The 16802-nt window shown below is 41.1% G+C and overlaps 1 protein-coding gene across 1 annotated transcript in view; it reads left to right on the top strand.

The window, feature by feature from the left end:
• Nucleotides 1-782: 782 nt before the first annotated feature.
• The window catches only part of SPHK2 (sphingosine kinase 2), a 32183-nt gene continuing 16163 nt past the window's right edge, over nucleotides 783-16802 (top strand). The window contains exon 1 of the mRNA XM_015810947.1: nucleotides 783-1264. Within this exon, the coding sequence (XP_015666433.1) occupies nucleotides 841-1264 (424 nt within the window). The 5' untranslated portion in view covers nucleotides 783-840. The remainder of the gene's footprint in view (nucleotides 1265-16802) is intronic.

Raw genomic sequence — 16802 nt, 5'->3', positions numbered from 1 at the left:
AACAGTTGAGTTAGGTTGACCAATGGGGCGCTTAATAAAAGTATTTCATTTCTGTTTGCCGCTAGTTGAAGGATAGAATGTTGTGTCTGCAGTCTCTTTCCAAACTCAACTTTCTTTTTTTTTGGTATTTTTCTTTTTCATTCCTGAGTGTCCCCTAAACAGATCAGTATTTTTTATTGTTTAATGTTTAACTGAAGTTCTTTTCTTCTCCCTTCTCTGAGGTTTTGGGAAGCAGATTTGTAAAAGAGAAGGGAAAGAGTTTGCTAAAAATAGTATGTTTTTGTGGCCAGGTGTTCTGATTAGATTTTTTTACAGGTTGGACAGCTTCCTAGTTAAACATTTAAACTCCTTATCTAAAGGTGAAATCATGCTGAAAACCAGATTTTCTACATATGTTTCTGAAGAAGCACTTGTTTTGATAAGAAAAGCCTCAATTCAAACTTATTAACTCTAGTGTTAGGATCAGACAGGTCTGTGTTCATTCCTCTAGAATTTGGATGACATTTTTCAGAAAAGTTGGGGAGGTATGTACATGCCAGTATTTTTTCCTCTTGTTTCATTTCCTTGACACAAAGGTTCTTGCTCAATAAAAGAGCAATTAACTCTGGAAAATGCTTAAGAAGCTCTAGTGAGGAAGCAAGTTTCTTGGTAAAAGTAAGTTGCATCGGCCACTCAGCCGACCTAAGAAAAACCTGTGAGAATGGAAAGGTTTTAAATCCTGCTTTTGAAATCTTGGGTGATGGGTGGAGTGGTGAAAAAGGAGGTTAAGTAGTGATGGGTTGGAACTAGTTGTTTGACAGATATTAAAGCACAATTGCAAAGCTGGGGTTCCATGACAAGATGAATCTGGTACTGAAGCCTTGTCAAGAAGGTTCTGAGGCCATCCTCCATGGGGAGTTTGGGTCCTACCCCCCTAAGGGGATCCGCTATGCCCTCAGCCTCACCCGGACTGAACTGCATATCCAACGCCTAGTACCCAAGCCGGACACTGATCAACGGACCGTGATACGGCTGATAGATGTGGTTGGTTGCCACACACTACGCAGTCATACAGTAGCAAACCAGTCAGCATTCTTCTGCATCTTTGCCTATCCACTGAAGAAAAAAAAGGTGGCCGTGGGCTCAGGACGGGCCCGGCAGCGGATTGCAAAGACCTTTCAAGTGGATGGAGCAGAGCACTACAAGGAAAACCAGGCTCTTGCCGAAAAATGGGCAGCTGCCATCAAGTGCCTAGTGTTGGGGATTCCAATTTCCAGTGAAACAGGTAAGGGGTGTCCTGTATTGGGGAGTATTGCTTCTCACCTGGAGAGATGGTAAATGTTATCTGTTTCTGCGCGATGGCATTCCTTAAACTGTATTGTTGTGGACTACAAGTCAAATGGGTGCTTGTGTGTTTATCAGTCTGTTTTTTAAAAAATCGAAATCAGCTCATTAGGAGAGAATTTATAACAAGTCCTTAGCCTGATAGGATGATTTTCTGGATGGTAAAGAATAAAAGTGTCGGGGTGGTGGTGGTTAAATAATAGGAGAACCCCCAGAATGGCTCAGCAGTGAGATGGATGGCATATAAGTTTAATAAATACAGCATTGTGCAGACCTGCCACATAATTTTATGAGATATCTGAAAAACCGAACATCAGCTTAGATTAGAGTACGGTATATCTGCTGGCAGATGTGTCAATCTTTAGTTAAAAAAGTCAGAATTAATTAATACAAACTCATGACCTACAGAATATAAATCTATCTCTGTTATCTTCTTTCTAAATTTTGCATCATGTGTACTGCAAGATTAATAATTATCATTTTTATAATCTTATTGTAAACTTACTTTCATGTTGCTGGGATTACAGAGTAGATTAATCTCCCAATCTACAAATCCATGATGTTGGAATGCCCTGGAAAGATGCAAACTTGCCTTCCAGGGTGTTGCTAGCTTTTGAAGTATTTGGTAATTGAGATGGAAGCAAGTTGTGGCTTTCCTAATAAGTACAGCACATTTTAATAAAATTATTGCTGTGTTGACTTGCCTTTGTATAATGGAAGGCAACTCCCATCAGAATTCAAAGATACTGAAGCTAAGGCCCCCTCAGATTACATTGTATTAGATCTTTCTTCTCCCTGAGCAGTTTTGAGTGCTGGAAATGTCATGTTTCGCTGAAATTGTTTTGTTTTTTTTAAAACCTCCTTCCATTCTTACTCTTGTCTGCTAGAACAGAGGCCCCCAACCTTTTGGGCACCAAGGATCCGTGCCATGGAGAAAGGTTTTTCTGCGGACCAGAGGGGATGTGGTTTTGCATACTGCCTGCATCCCGTGGGTGGGGCTTCGTTTGTTTGTGCGGCCCAGTTGCTGGCATGCTGCGGATTGGTGTCGGTCCACGGACCAGGGTTGGGGACCCTTATGCTAGAAGAGAATATATACCTGTCTGTTTTTCCTTTTATAAACAGTCTAAAGGTATATTTTGCCAACTGAATGAACTTTCTGTTTAAAATGTGAGCACAAATGTCCTGGGAAGTATGGAGTCAAATGCTGCAATGGCTATATGTCCCACACTGAAATGTGTTTAACTTGCAATTCGTGTACATGGAAACCTGAAGGAGAAAATCCATTTATGTTGAACAACTTGCTTACAAGCTGTAGCTCTGAAGTCAAGTGTGTTGAATTCAGTTTTGTAATTTCCAATCAGCACAACAATTCTAAAGAATACAGAATATGTTGTGTTAGATTAAAGAATATTAGACTGATAGTGATTCTTCACTGAGTATTCTTATTTATCAGCACAATTTACAACAGCTTATTCAATGTATAACAGAGGAGCAGGGAAAGTCAAATAGAATAGAGGTAGTCCTTTATTTACGACCGGTCAGTCAGGAAACATTTGAAGTTAAAGATGGTCTCCTAAAAGATACTTACAATCCAGTCCCCGTGACCACATTTTGGGCACTTGGCAACCAGCCTGCATTTTTGGCCAATTGTGGCATTCCACAATCATGTGACTGCAGTTCACTACATTTTTGCTGAAATCCAACATTTACTTCTGGTTTCCAGCAAAAACACCCCATAGCAAACAATGGGTTTGCTTAACAACCATGGCAATTGCTTTATGACCATTGCAAAAAAGCTTGTAAAATTGGGTTGGTCATGTGATAACTCAGTTGACAACCATGATTATTGTATTTGGCAGACTCAGTTGTGGTAGTAAATCAAGGACTACCTGTAAACAGCACATAAAATTAAAAGCTATGAAGGCCTCAGAATTGGTTACAGAATCAAAGTATGATGTGAGTCAATACTAATAGCGGAATGATTACTTGAGTTAGAGCTGTGCCTCTGAAATTAATAATAATAAAGTTGGAAGGGACCTTGGAGGTCATCTAATCCAACCCCCTGCTCAGGCAGGAAACCCTATACCAGTAACTGGCCCCGCCCAGCTCGACCCCCCACTCCGCCCCCACCCTGTCCCCTGCCCTGCCTGTCCGCAGGGCCACTCACCGCCTCCAGGGCCCACTGTAGATCATCCAGGCAGCCCAGCAGCGCCATGGCAGCCTCTTCCTCTGCCTGCGCCCCGCAGCATCAACTCTGCGCAATGGGGCATGAGGGCCGAGTCTTGTCCACGCTGCCTGGCTGCCATGTCCTTGGCTGTGCTGCTCCGCATGGGCCACACTCGGGGGCGACTCTCCTCCAGGGGGGCTGCTGGTGAGTGGGTCGCAGGGGGAGGCGAGGCTGGGGCAATGCACGTATGCCCACAGAGAAGGCTCTGAGTGCTGCCTCTGGCACGAGTGCCATAGGTTCGCCACCACTGCCCTATACCATTTCAGACAAATGGCTATCCAGTCTCTTCTTAAAAACTTCCAGTGTAGGAGCATTCACCACTTCTGGAGGCAGGTTGTTCCACTGGTTAATTGTTCTAACTGTCAGGAAGTTTCTCCTTAGTTCTAGGTTGCTTCTCTCCTTGATTAGTTTCCATTCGTTGCTTCTTGTCCTGCCTTCAGGTGCTTTGGAGAATAGCTTGACTCCCTTTTCTTTGTGGCAGCCCCTGAGATATTGGAACGCTGCTGTCATGTCCCCCCTCGTCCTTCTCTTCATTAAACTAGACATACCCAATTCCAGCAACTGTTCCTTATATGTTTTAGCCTCCAGTCCCCTAATCTTCTTTGTTGCTCTTCTTTGTACTCTTTCTAGAGTCTCAACATCTTTTTTACATCGTGGTGAACAAAACTGGATGCAGTATTTCAAGTGTGGCTTTACCAAGGCATTGTAAAGTGGTATTAATACTTCACATGATCTTGATTCTTTCCCTCTGTTAATGCAGCCTAGCACTGTGTTGGCTTTTTTGGCAGCTGCAGCACACTGCTGGCTCATATTTAAGTGATTGTCCACTAGGACTCCGAGGTCCCTCTCACAGTTACTACTGTTGAGCAAGGTACCCCCTATACTCTACATGTACATTTGGTTTTTCTTGCCTAAATGGTTTTTCTTGCCTTTTTTCATCATTGAATTTCATTTTTTAGATAGCGCCCAGTGTTCAAGTCTGTCCAGATCCTCCTGTATCTTAAGCTTGTCTTCTGGAGTGTTGGCTATTCCTGCCAGCTTGGTGTCGTCTGCAAATTTGATGAGTTCCCTATCTATCCTCTCGTCCAAATCGTTGATGAAGATGTTGAAGAGCACTGGGCCTAGAACAGAGCCCTGGGGCACCCCACTACACACTTCCCTCCATGTAGATGCTGTTCCATTGAGGACAACATGCTGAGTACGACCGGTCAGCCAGTTACGAATCCATGTGGTGGTGATGCTGTCTAACCCACATTTTTCTATCTTATCAAGTAGTAGGTTGTGATCTACTTTATCAAATGCCTTACTGAAGTCCAAGTAAATTATTCACAGCATTCCTTTGATTCACTAATTTTGTCACTTGGTCAAAGAATGCAATAAGATTTGTCTGGCATGATCTGTTTTTGACAAACCCATGTTGGCTTTTAGTAATGACTTTGTTTGCCTCTAGATGTTCGCTGATTCGTTGTTTGATTATCTTTTCCAGAACCTTCCCAGGTATTGAGGTTAGGCTGATAGGTCTGTAATTTCTTGGATCCATTTTTTTTCCTTTTTTGAAGATGGGAACGACATCAGCTCTTTTTCAGTTCTCTGGTAGTTCCCCAGTGCTCCAGGATCTTTGAAAAATATAGTTCAGTGGTTCTGAGATCACATCTGCCAGTTCCTTGAGAACCTTGGGGTGTAATCCATCTGGTCCTGGTGATTTGAACTCATCTAGGCTAAACAGGTGCTCACTTACCATTTTCTTGCCTATCTTAACTTGTGTTTCTATTCTGTTTTTTTATGGCACTATTTTTGATAGGTTGGGCTGTTTTTTTCCTTTGTGTAAAGATAGATGCAAACAAATGAGTTAAATAGTTCTGCTTTCTCCCTGTTGCTTGTCACCTTTTTGCCACTTTCCCCCACTAATGGACCAATCATTTCCTTCACTTTTTTCTAGTTCTCTACATGTTGAAAGAAGCTTTTTTTGTTATTTTTTTACTGTTGTCGCAAGACTTAGTTCATTTTGAGCCTTAGCTTTCCTCACTTCATCTTTGCAGGCTCGGGCTATTTTCTGATATTCTGCCTTAGTTATGTGCCCCTCTTTCCACTTTTTATATTTGTCCTTTTTATCTTTCAATTAATCAGAGAGTTCTTTATGCAGCCATGCTGGTTCCTTTTGAGAGCTGTTATTTTTCTTCTTTGTTGGTATTGTGCTAGACTGGGCTTTTATTATCTCACTTTTCAAAATTTCCCAAGCTTCTTGAGTTGTTTTCCCCTTGAGGATTCTCATCCATGGAATCCTTCCCAAGCCCTCTCTGAGTTTATTGAAATTAGCTCTCTTAAAGACTCTAGTTCAGTGCTGGCGAACCTTTTAGAGACTGAGTGCCCAAACTGCAACCCAAAACCCACTTATGTATCATCAGGTGCCAGGTGGGCGTGGCCCATTGGGTAGGCATGGCCCATTGGGTGGGCGTGGCCCATTGGGTGGGCATGGCTTCGGTGGTAAAGGCAGATTGGTTGGGACTAAAAAATTCAATCAATTCCAACTTTGCAAGATCTTTTTTTTCCCACGAGAAGTTGAAATTGATTAATTGATTGAACCTTTTTTTTTTTTGCACACGGCGGCAGAGGCCTAAACCGAAATGGTTTTATAAAACCCAGCTGAATGCCTAGGACTGGGGCGACGGCGCGCATGCCCACAGAGAGGGCTCTGCGTGCCACCTGTGGCACGCGTGCCATAGGTTCGCCACCACGGCTCTAGTTTGACTGTGTTCTATTGCTTATGCTTTCATAATGTTGAATTCCAATATTGCATGATCACTTCTTCCCAAGGTTCTTGTGGCTTCAGCACCTTCTATCATTTCATCTCTGTTAGTGAGAATTAGATCCAATATGGCTAATCCCCTAGTTCCCTTCTCTACTTTTTGGAAGACAAAGTTGTCTGCTAGGTTTGTCAGGAATCTGTTTGATCTTCCACTTGGTGCAGAGTTTGTCTCCCAGTTTATGTCAGGGTAGTTAAACTTCCCCATTACTATTGTGATGTGCTTCCTACATACCTTAGCTGACTAGCAAAAAGTTTATCTATTTCCTCCATTTGGTTAGGTGGCCTATAGTATACACCTATGGCAATGTCATTTACAAAAGTTCAAGGAGATTCAAAAGCTTCTATCTCCAAGAGGAGATTGCTTGCTTTAAATATCTTTATCAAATGGAATAAACCCCCCAAGTGGCTTCAACAGCTCTAGAGTGCTAACGACCAGATGACTGCAAAGTAATATAATCCTTCCATCCCCCTCCCACCATCCTGTCAGAACCTATTCTTCCACCCCACCACCATCATCATCCAGTCATAACTGATGAAGCTTCTTGGATGAGAAGCAAAACTACTTCCTCAAGGAAAAAAAATAGTCCAGTTGCCTTTTGAAAAAACACCTTTGAGATAGCTATGAGCTGGATGATTGAGAATCTCCATAGACAATTGTAGGGAAAATTGCCCCCAAAGTGACTGAGTTTCTAACTTCGAACTCAGGAGTAGACAACTTTGGCCACTTTATGACCTGTGGACTTCAACTCCCAGAATTCTTGAGCCAGTGTGGCTGGCTGAGGAATTCTTGGAGTTGAAGTCCATAGGCTGTAAAGGGGCCACAGTTGCCCAGCTCTGTCTAATCAGAGCCTAACCATGGCAAGATCAAATGTTCTCTGAGACTTCACAGATCACAACATGCTCTTTAACCTATGAGTGCCTGATTCAGTACTAGCTAAAACTAGTGGGTGATTTTTTTTTAACGAAGAACATCATACAAATTCTCTCCTCCTTTTGCATCTGGCTTTGCACATTCCACAAAGAAGTCAGGAATGAGCTGATTGTAAGACAAATTCTCAAGAACCAAGTCAAAGTAATTGCTGCTCCATAAGATGCAGTACTTTTTGTACAGAACTATATGCCCCCTTAGAATAGAAGTGCTTGCTTTCAGAGTTTGTGTACCAAGAGAAAGAGCAGGCTTTCTAAGGGATGATGATGATGCATTAAACACAGACAGCTGTACCAGCAATTAAAAAACTGCAGAGGAAGTGCTGAACACTGCATAGGAGGGCCTGTATTAAAAGGGAATTGTCCGAAAGAGCACAGTCTCCCTCATTCATTTTAGTTCAGAAGTGGCCAGGAATTTCTGTATGATGCGTTACCCATTGGTGATGGGTGGCTGAATACATTTACTGCTAGAAGATTTATATGATTAATTGTTTTTGTGAAGTGGTTAGTGATTTTATGGAAGAAGGGTGGCCTGGCAGGGAAAACACACTATACGCAGGTTTCCTCCTTAGTAAGTGATTTGTGCTTTGGGTGCTTCCTTTAAATGATGCTACACAACTTTTATCGTTTATCTTATGAATTGTCATACATTCTCCAGATTCTTAGACTTGTTTGCTTAGACCAGGGGTAGGCAACCTTGGCTCTTTTAGGACTCGTGGACTTCAACTCCCAGAATTCCTGAGCAAGCATAGCTGGCTCAGGAATGCTGGGAGTTGAAGTCCACGAGTCCTAAAAGAGCCAAGGTTGCCTACCCCTGGCTTAGACAATGTTGCTCTGTTCTCCTCATCCAGAAGATTCTGTGGGACTGGCTAAAATCTAAAAGGTTGTGTTGCACCAGGAATTCAACCTGCAGGCTCTTTCAGTCTATCATTTCCATTGACAGGAAATCTGTCAGCTCTGCTTTTGTACCAACGTTCTGTTTTTCAACTGAAGCAAAGAAAAAAGCTGAAGAATTTCAGCTGCTCAGTCCAGTTGGGAAAGGTCCATGGAAGATGGAGTGAAGAGAAGAAAACAATAGTTTAATAATAATCAGTTGGTATTTTTTTCTGTACATATAATCAAAACACAAATGAACCCTGGGGGCTGATCTCCCCTCTAAGCTAAAATCTGTGCAGCAAAGCATAAAAAGCTGTATTTGTAGATACATTTTATATGTCAAGAATGTGAACTGAATTACATGAAGACACAACTTTGTTGAAGCTTGCTGGATGGAAAGCAACCTTGGAACACCTGTGCATGTTGAAAGAAAAAAAAAAGGGGGCTATAAATCATTACTTACAAAGTGCAAAATAACTCAGCTTATAATTATAGCATTATAATGATGGAAATCCTGTTATGCTGGCAGTACTTAGAATATTGTATATAACGTTCTGTTCCAGTATATAGGAGAAAAGCCATTTGAGAACTATTTCTATCCTGATGCTCTCCATAGTGTGTGTGTGTGTTTGTGTGTATGTATATGTAAGTATGTATGTGTGTGCATGTATGTGTGTATGTATATGTAAGTATGTATGTGTGTATACACACACACACACACACACACAGAGAGAGAGAGAGAGAGAGAGAGAGAGAGAGAGAGAGAGAGAGAGAGAGAGAGAGAGATTGATTACCAATATTTTTCCACATGGGTTCCCATCATCATGGTAAAGCCTAAGGAATGGTAAGTCCTTAACACTGCACAACTGGTATCTAAGTCCCATACTGGAGATTGGACCCCAAAAGATTAGAACAGAGGCCTTCAAACTTGGCAACTTTTAAGACTTGTGGACTTCAACTCCCAGAATTCCTCAGCCAGCCATGGAGACTCCTGGCTTAGAACACAGGGCTGTTTTTTCTGATCTCCTTGGTTAACAACAGTAATTGGGACTGGGATTTCCATCGCTCCGTGATATAATTATAAAGCACAATATCGCATGACCACATTGCTTAGCGACAGCAATTCTGGCATTCCCTGTTTGTGCTTGTTAAGCAAGGATTGTAGATCATGAAGCAAGTCCTAAATGGTTTGGACAGCAAACAGGTAATGGCTGCTATCAGGCAGGGGAGGATGTTAGGTAACTAGCAAAGTGCTGCAAGACTGGGGGAGAGTGCGAGCAACCTGTGACTTTCTCTGCTGGCTTCCCCATTGACTTTGGTTGAGGGGAAAGGTTGCACAAATGGCAATCCTTTGGCTATGGGATGCTGCAACTGTCATAAGTGCAAGCCAGTTGCCAAGTGTCCAGATAACGATCATGTGACCACTGGATTTATTGGAGCTTTGAAGACTGTTCATAACTACAACTTGTTCAGCAACATCATAACTTCGAGCAGTCACTGAACGAATAGTCATTAAATGAGGACTACCTGTATTTATGGAGCATAAAGCAGAATTTTGGTGGAAAGAATGCTTGCAAGAAGGGCTGTTTGCATCTTCTTTCTCTAGTCTCCAAACACACCCCACAAGGATCGTTCTTGATCTTTGTGTGGCATGCAGAGAAATAGCAGAGGCCAGCAGGAAAGATGTGGGCAGTGCCAGAATGAAGAGGAAACAGCATTTAAATTCAATCGTATTTAATCATATTGTCTATGGGGATCAGTATAGTTAAATAGTCTCTATGTAATACATGGGGATAGTTCAGTTACTTGAGGGTGATCAAATTGATTGCACTGAATCCAATGCATTATTGATGGAATTCTCATAGTCTCCAGGAGAGCTTCCATTTCTGTCCCATTAAGAGCTACTAGTTGCTGCCAACCTTTGAAGGGTTTGCATCTATTGTGCATCTTCTGTCCTTGGAAGAATCACTGAATCCTTTGGTATCGATCCATAAAACTCTTTGTTTGTGCTTTGTATATTGGGACTTGAGAGAGTTTATTGGTGGGTTCAGGGACAATGGCGTTTGGGCTGCAATGTTATCCAGACCTATTGGCCTATCAGCCTAGGGCAAGAGATGGTGGTGCCAATTTATATGGAGCAGGCATTTGGGAAAAGAAACCAGAAGTGGAAACGTCGTTTGGTTGTGCACATCATATTAGGTGGAGGGTGGAGGAAAACACATTTTTTTCTGAGTAATAACTGTACTTCATTAAGTAAAATTGTTGATCTATTAAGGTCCACAACTCATAAAAGGGCCAAGTTTGAAGACCCCTGATATAAAGGTATAAATTACATAAAGTCCTCGACTTGTGACCACAATTGAGCCCAAAATTTCTGTTGCTCAGATAGTTGTTAAAATGAGTTTTGTCACGTTTTACGATTTTTCTTGCCACCGTTGTTAAGTAAAACACTGCAGTTGTTAAGTTAGTAACATGTTTGTTAAGTGAATCCGACTTTCCCATTGACTTTGCTTGTCAGACGGTCATAAAAGGGGATCACATGACCCCGGGACGTTGCAACCGTCGTAAATATGAGTCAATTGCCAAGCAACCAAATTTCATCACGTGACCATGGGGACGCTGCAATGGTCATAAGTGTGAAAAATGGTCATAAATCACTTTTTTCAATGTCCTTGTAACTTCCAATGGACACTAAACGAATGGTGGTAAGACAAGGACTCCCTGTATAGGAATTAAACACCTTGAAGCTTGTCTCCTGATCTTGTGGGAGAGCTACAAAAAGTTGCCTTGCATGAAAATTGCTTTGCCAATGAGTTTCAGTGGCATTCTTTGAGCATGCAGTGTAGATTGCAAAATGTGGTGTGGGAAACTGTTTAACCTGGTGTTATTAAATCACTTGAGATTTTAATAGGATTTAATGGCATACTGTAAATCATAGTGGGTTGTGGTTCACATGCAAATCATTATTGTGATTTAGTACTTAGTCTGATTTGTGAGTTCAGCAAGTTCTGTAGTTCTATTCTCTATTTAGTAAGATACCATGATAAGGAATGTCCAAGGAAGAAGTAAAATTATTGCAGGAAACAGCTGCTTTGTCTGTCCTTCTGGTTAGTTCAGCTGTACTGGGGTGTGTGAATCCTCTCATCATTGTTCCTACTGTGGAATTTTACCCTCATTTTTAATCCAGGTTATTTCTGCCCCTTCCCCCCATATATTTCTTAGATCTTGTGACAAAGCTACCCAGAGTCACTTCTTGTGAGGGGGACAGCCATGTAAATGTGATTAATAAATCAATAAAAATAAAGCTCATTCAGTCAGAACCAGGTTCTGGAGATTTTTTCACCCCTATATAAAATCTCTTATGAAATTTCCTCAGATAACCAGAAGGTGAGACACCAGTGACTGAGGAGAAGTCGTCGAACTTTTATATCATCTCATGCTCCTGGACTTTGCCTCAGATCTCTATTGTAGCTTCTCTGGTTTTGAACATCTGCACGAATCAGCTGGCAAACATCTGGAAGTTTTGAGTCCAGTTGTTCAGTTCTTTTCTACGGACTGTGTATTTTAGGCTATTGTCCTATGACTTAATTCTAGTAACGTCATGTGAACCACCTTTTGAGGTTGCATAGCCTTTAAAGGCCCTAGAAATATATCAAATAAATCTTGAATTGAATAGTAAATAAATTTTGAATTAAATAATACCACAACAGATGGCGCAGTGGTTAGAATGCCATATTGCAGGCTAATTCTGCCGACTGCCAGCAATTCAATTCTGACTGGCTCAAGGTTGACTCCATCCTTCCGAGGTCGGTAAAATGAGGACCTAGATCAGACATGTCAAACTCACGATGTCACGTGACGTCGCGCAACGTATCGGAGCTTTTTTGCCGTTGCCGGCAATGGGGTGGGCGCGGCTCCGGTATGATGAAACCGGCTCGTGGGCCGGCAGTTTGACAACCCTGACCTAGATTGTTGAGGGCAATAGGCTGACTCTGTAAACCGCTTAAAGAGTGCTGTAAAGCATTGTGAAGTGGTATATAAGTCTTAGTACTATTGCTACATGGTTTATTGCGCAAAGAAGCTGCAAAGGTAATTAGGAGTACTTGATTCCTCGTTGGAATCATGATGGTCACAAATCAGGTCAATCACATGACTGATCTGATTTTACTACCTTTTCTTGCAGCAGTCGATGGTTTGCTGTGGGCCAGTTTGACGAAGAGTGGAAATGTCAGTTTTTGGCAAACCCGTTGTAAAATGCAGTCACATAACCGAAGAGCGCTTTAAATGGCCATAAATGTGACCAAGTGCCTGGGGTGATATGACATAAGTTGAGGACAATCTATAAACAAACACATGAACAGTTTTCCCAAAGACACTTTTTCACGAGGCAACTAGACTTCCTTGTTTTTCTTTGAAGACATTTTGCTTCTCAGATTCTTCAGCTCTGACTGGATGGTGGGGAATGGAAGGATTTATACTCCTTGCAGACAGCTGTTCATTTGCATCCTTTTAGAGAGTCCTTAAAGCTACCTGGAGGCTTCTCTGTGTCTTCAGGGCCACCTGAGTGGTGCAAATGGGTGTGGAGCATTCTTGGAATGGCTGAAAGGACTGTGTTGCAGACTGGAGATAGATAATGGTGGATCCCTCCCCCTCTGTTGAGGGAGGGCTGTTCAATTTTGACATAGATGGCCTCTTTGAACCCTCTTTCAAACCAGCGGTCCTCTCTGTCCAAAATGTGGACTTTCTAAAAGAATGCAAATGACCAGCTGTCTGCAAGGAGTATAAATCCTTCCATTTCCCACTATCCAGTCAGAGCTGAAGAAGCTTCTTGGATGAGAAGCTAAATGTCTTCAAAGAAAAACAAAGTCCAGTTGCCTCCTGAAAAAGCATATTTGGGACAATCACGACCTGGATGACTGAGAATCTCCATAGCACGAACAGTTTGTTCTTCCTTTGGGAAAGTGTTGCACTACACTCCCCAACTGTTAGGCAACAGACTCCATGATCAAAAGGCACAGATGCATTGGGAGTGACATAAGCTAAGTGTAGTTGTCCACCCTAGAATCCTAATTTTGTGCATCCGAGACAGAGCTGCTGGCATTGCAGTTTAATGGTGAGAAACTCCACGGGAGACCTGCAGAGTGGAGCCAGACGCTCATTTGCAGAGTCACCAGTCTTTCAGTGCAGGGAGCTGCTTTCTGGATTGTGGCTCTTTCCCACGGTGTAAAAGACAAATTAAACAGGCACCCTCCTGTATTTTTATGGGGACCCAACCCCATTCACTTTTCGAATTGGAGACTTTCTTTTTTGCAGGAGTGCCCCCTCTCCAGCCAACAAAGCAGGGCAAGAAAGGAAAGGACGATATTCCTTCCTCTCAGCAAGGTAGTCCTCGACTTAACGACCACAGTCGAGCCCAAAATTTCTGTTGCTGAGCAAGATAGTTGTTATGCGAGTTTTGCCCCACTTTACAAGCTTTCTTCCCTGTAATTGTTAAGTTAGCAGCACGGTTGTTAAGTGAATCTGGCTTCCCCATTGACTTTGCTTGTCAGAAAGTCGCAAAAGGGAATCACATGACTCCAGCACACTGGGACTGTCATGAATACATGCCACCTGCCAAGTGTCAGAATTTTGATCATGTGACCCTGGGGATGCTGCAGTGGTTGTAAGTGTGAAAAACGATCTTAAGTCACTTTTTTCAGTGCCATAGTAACTTTGAACACTCACTAAATGAATGGTTGTATGTTGAGGACTTCCTGTATTCCATCTCTGCACTTAGTTTTGCTTTAAGTAAGTTTCTCCTGCTTGGGTTTCTGGCATTAGAGCCAGGCTGGGAGTGACATTCAAAGCTACAACAGTACTGAAAAAAAGTGACACATGACCATTTTTCACACTTACGACCGCTGCAGCATCCCCGTGGTTACATGATCAAAATTCCGACGCTTGGCAACTGACTTGTATCTGTGTCGGTTGCAGTGTCCTGGGGTCATGCGATTGCCTTTTGCTACCTTCAGACAAGCAAAGTAAATGGGAATTCAGAGTCACTTAACAATCGTGCTACTAATTTAACAGTTGCAATGATTCACTTAACAACTGTACTAATAAAGGAGAATATTTATATAGTTCAGGGTTGAAACGAAGGGTCCTTGGTGCTCTCTGAGCTTAGTTGGTTTTTTGCAGACGTTTAATTATCCAAACTAGGTAATATATAGTTTGGATATATCATAGTTTGGATAATGAAACTTCTGCAAGAAAACAACAAAGCTCATAGAGCATCAAGGACACCTCTTAACCAACTGTAGCACAAAAGGACATAAAATGGGGCAAAACTCACTTAAAGAAATGTTTCATTTAGCAACAGAAATTTTGGGCTCAATTGTGGTTGTAAGTCCAGGACTACCTGTATATTTGGAAAATAGGAAATTGAGTAAGGTCATCTTTAAGAAACAGCAGAAGATGCCATGTAGAAATGATAGGGATAAAGGTTTGTCCCAATTATACTCTGATGAAAGTCAAAGTAGAACACAATGTCTCTAGTCCTCATTGCATGTTTGCTTTGTGAAAACAAACAGAGAATTGCATTTTAAATTACGGTTACTACTACAGAAATGATTGCCTAACTCTAGATATGGGGAAACATAATAAACAGAATAATTATATATCATAATTATAATATCAATAAATGTTTGGAGGTCAGATTTACTATTCTGTATGGCCTCACCCATTTCTTTGTCTTGGCCCTGCCCACTGTTCGAAGCCCCAACCTAAGCTTGCGTCTTAAAGGCTTAAGTACCTGTTCAGGTCTCACCCCTATTGTGCCATTGCGTACATGCAGAATAAATATTGGGAAGAGTTTCTTCCATAAACCAGCATCATCCTAGAAAGCTTTTGCCCTTCTCTGAGGTTCATCTGACAGTTTTGGGGAATGAAATGATGTCATGCTTTGTGGCATACTTGCTCTCAGTGCATTACAGTGCGTGGGGCTTTTAATTAAGTTGAATTGTGCCAGATTGTTGCTTGAGCAGCATGATAAAACAGTTAAAATTTGGGATCAGCTTCCATCTAGAACAGTGTTTTTCAACATTGGCAACTTTAAGATGTTTAGATTTTAACTCACAGAATTCCTCATGGTTGGCTAGGTAATTCTGAGAGTTAAAATCCACACGTCTTAAAATTGCCAAGGTTGGACACCCCTTGTTAAACCAGTTCTAGGCACTACTATAGAAATAGGATGGTCATCTGTCATGTTTTCTACGACACTCCAGTCTTGTACCAACTAGAGGGCTGAACTGTATGATTTTAGGAAAATATTTAAACCAGAATTATTTAAGAGGACTTTTGACATCTGAATACATCCATCTAGTTATTTATTTCTTGCTGTTGTTAGAACTTACATTTTTCATATTCTTTTGTGATGTTATCTTTGGACTTATTTTTTATTTGAGCAGTTATACTTTGGATGTTTTATTACAGAGTATACCCATTGAAGTTGAATAAATAATTATCTCTAAGATCTTTGAACCCTGATTATATAAAATATTGAGAAATAACAGTAGGTGATTGCCTAATTGTCTAATATGTTGTGCATATTTGTGCTTCTGAAGATTTATATCTCTGTAAAATTTGATTATATAGTTAAAGATTAATAAGCTGGAGGCAATATTTGACCTTTTACTACTAAAGGTGGCGTAGATCAACAAGTTCTCAATTATAAATGCCAAATCCCTAAATCATGTAAAAGCTAATAAACTGTCCTTGCATTTAGAAGAGCTCTCTATGGTGCCCAGTGACCATCAATACTGCCTTCATAATTCAAGATATCCGAAGTCCAGATCTACTTCTTAAATAATCTTTTAAAAATATTATTTTTTATCAGACTAATATGCACAATGAGACTCTGCAATGATATTAACAACCATCCGATCTAGGAGAAGGAATTCCAAAATCAACTCTAATAAAGGCAGTCACAAATTGCTGTTACATTTTTATTTTATTTTTCTAATTTATATAACTGCCCATCTTATAAGTGATTCTGGGCAGGGTATAACAAAACTAAAACAGTAAGTATCTAAAATCATTATTATTAACAATTATTAGAATCATTTAAAAGCTATAAAAACAGCCACCTCACTAATTCACCTGTCCTTTGAGGTCCTCAGGTCTGCTGCTTTTATAACTTGTAGACTTCAACTCTCAGAATTCCTCAGCCAGCGTGCCTGACTGAGGAGTTGAAGTCCACAAGTCATAAAAGGGCCAAGTTTGAAGACCCCTGGTCAAGACAAATAGGCGGCAATAAGAGTCAACAGAATTCAAGGAGGGCTGGACTTAGATCTTTTGTGAGCGTGAAGGGATTAGAAACTGGTGATGTACTTGAGATCAAATGGGAATCCAAATTTGGAAGTGCAAGTCAGTCAGAATATTTTCAGGTGCAGATTGAAATAGACATAAATTATTATTACTAAACTGATTAAACAAGTATTGTCTTGGAAGATGTCTAGTCAGAATTTAAGATCAATTAAAAGTAGATTCACTAGACCTAAATTATGAGATGAATGCTTCTGGAACAGATTGGGCACTCTGTAAAAAGTGAGGAGGGAGGAATCTCATCAATTTCAAAGAGAATAAATTCAAGTGAGTTTTAGAATG

Source organism: Protobothrops mucrosquamatus, unplaced genomic scaffold (genome assembly GCF_001527695.2).
Source record: "Protobothrops mucrosquamatus isolate PMUCROS unplaced genomic scaffold, P.Mucros_1.0 scaffold25, whole genome shotgun sequence".
Lineage (NCBI taxonomy): Eukaryota > Metazoa > Chordata > Lepidosauria > Squamata > Viperidae > Protobothrops > Protobothrops mucrosquamatus.
This window is presented reverse-complemented; position numbering and strand designations above follow the sequence as displayed.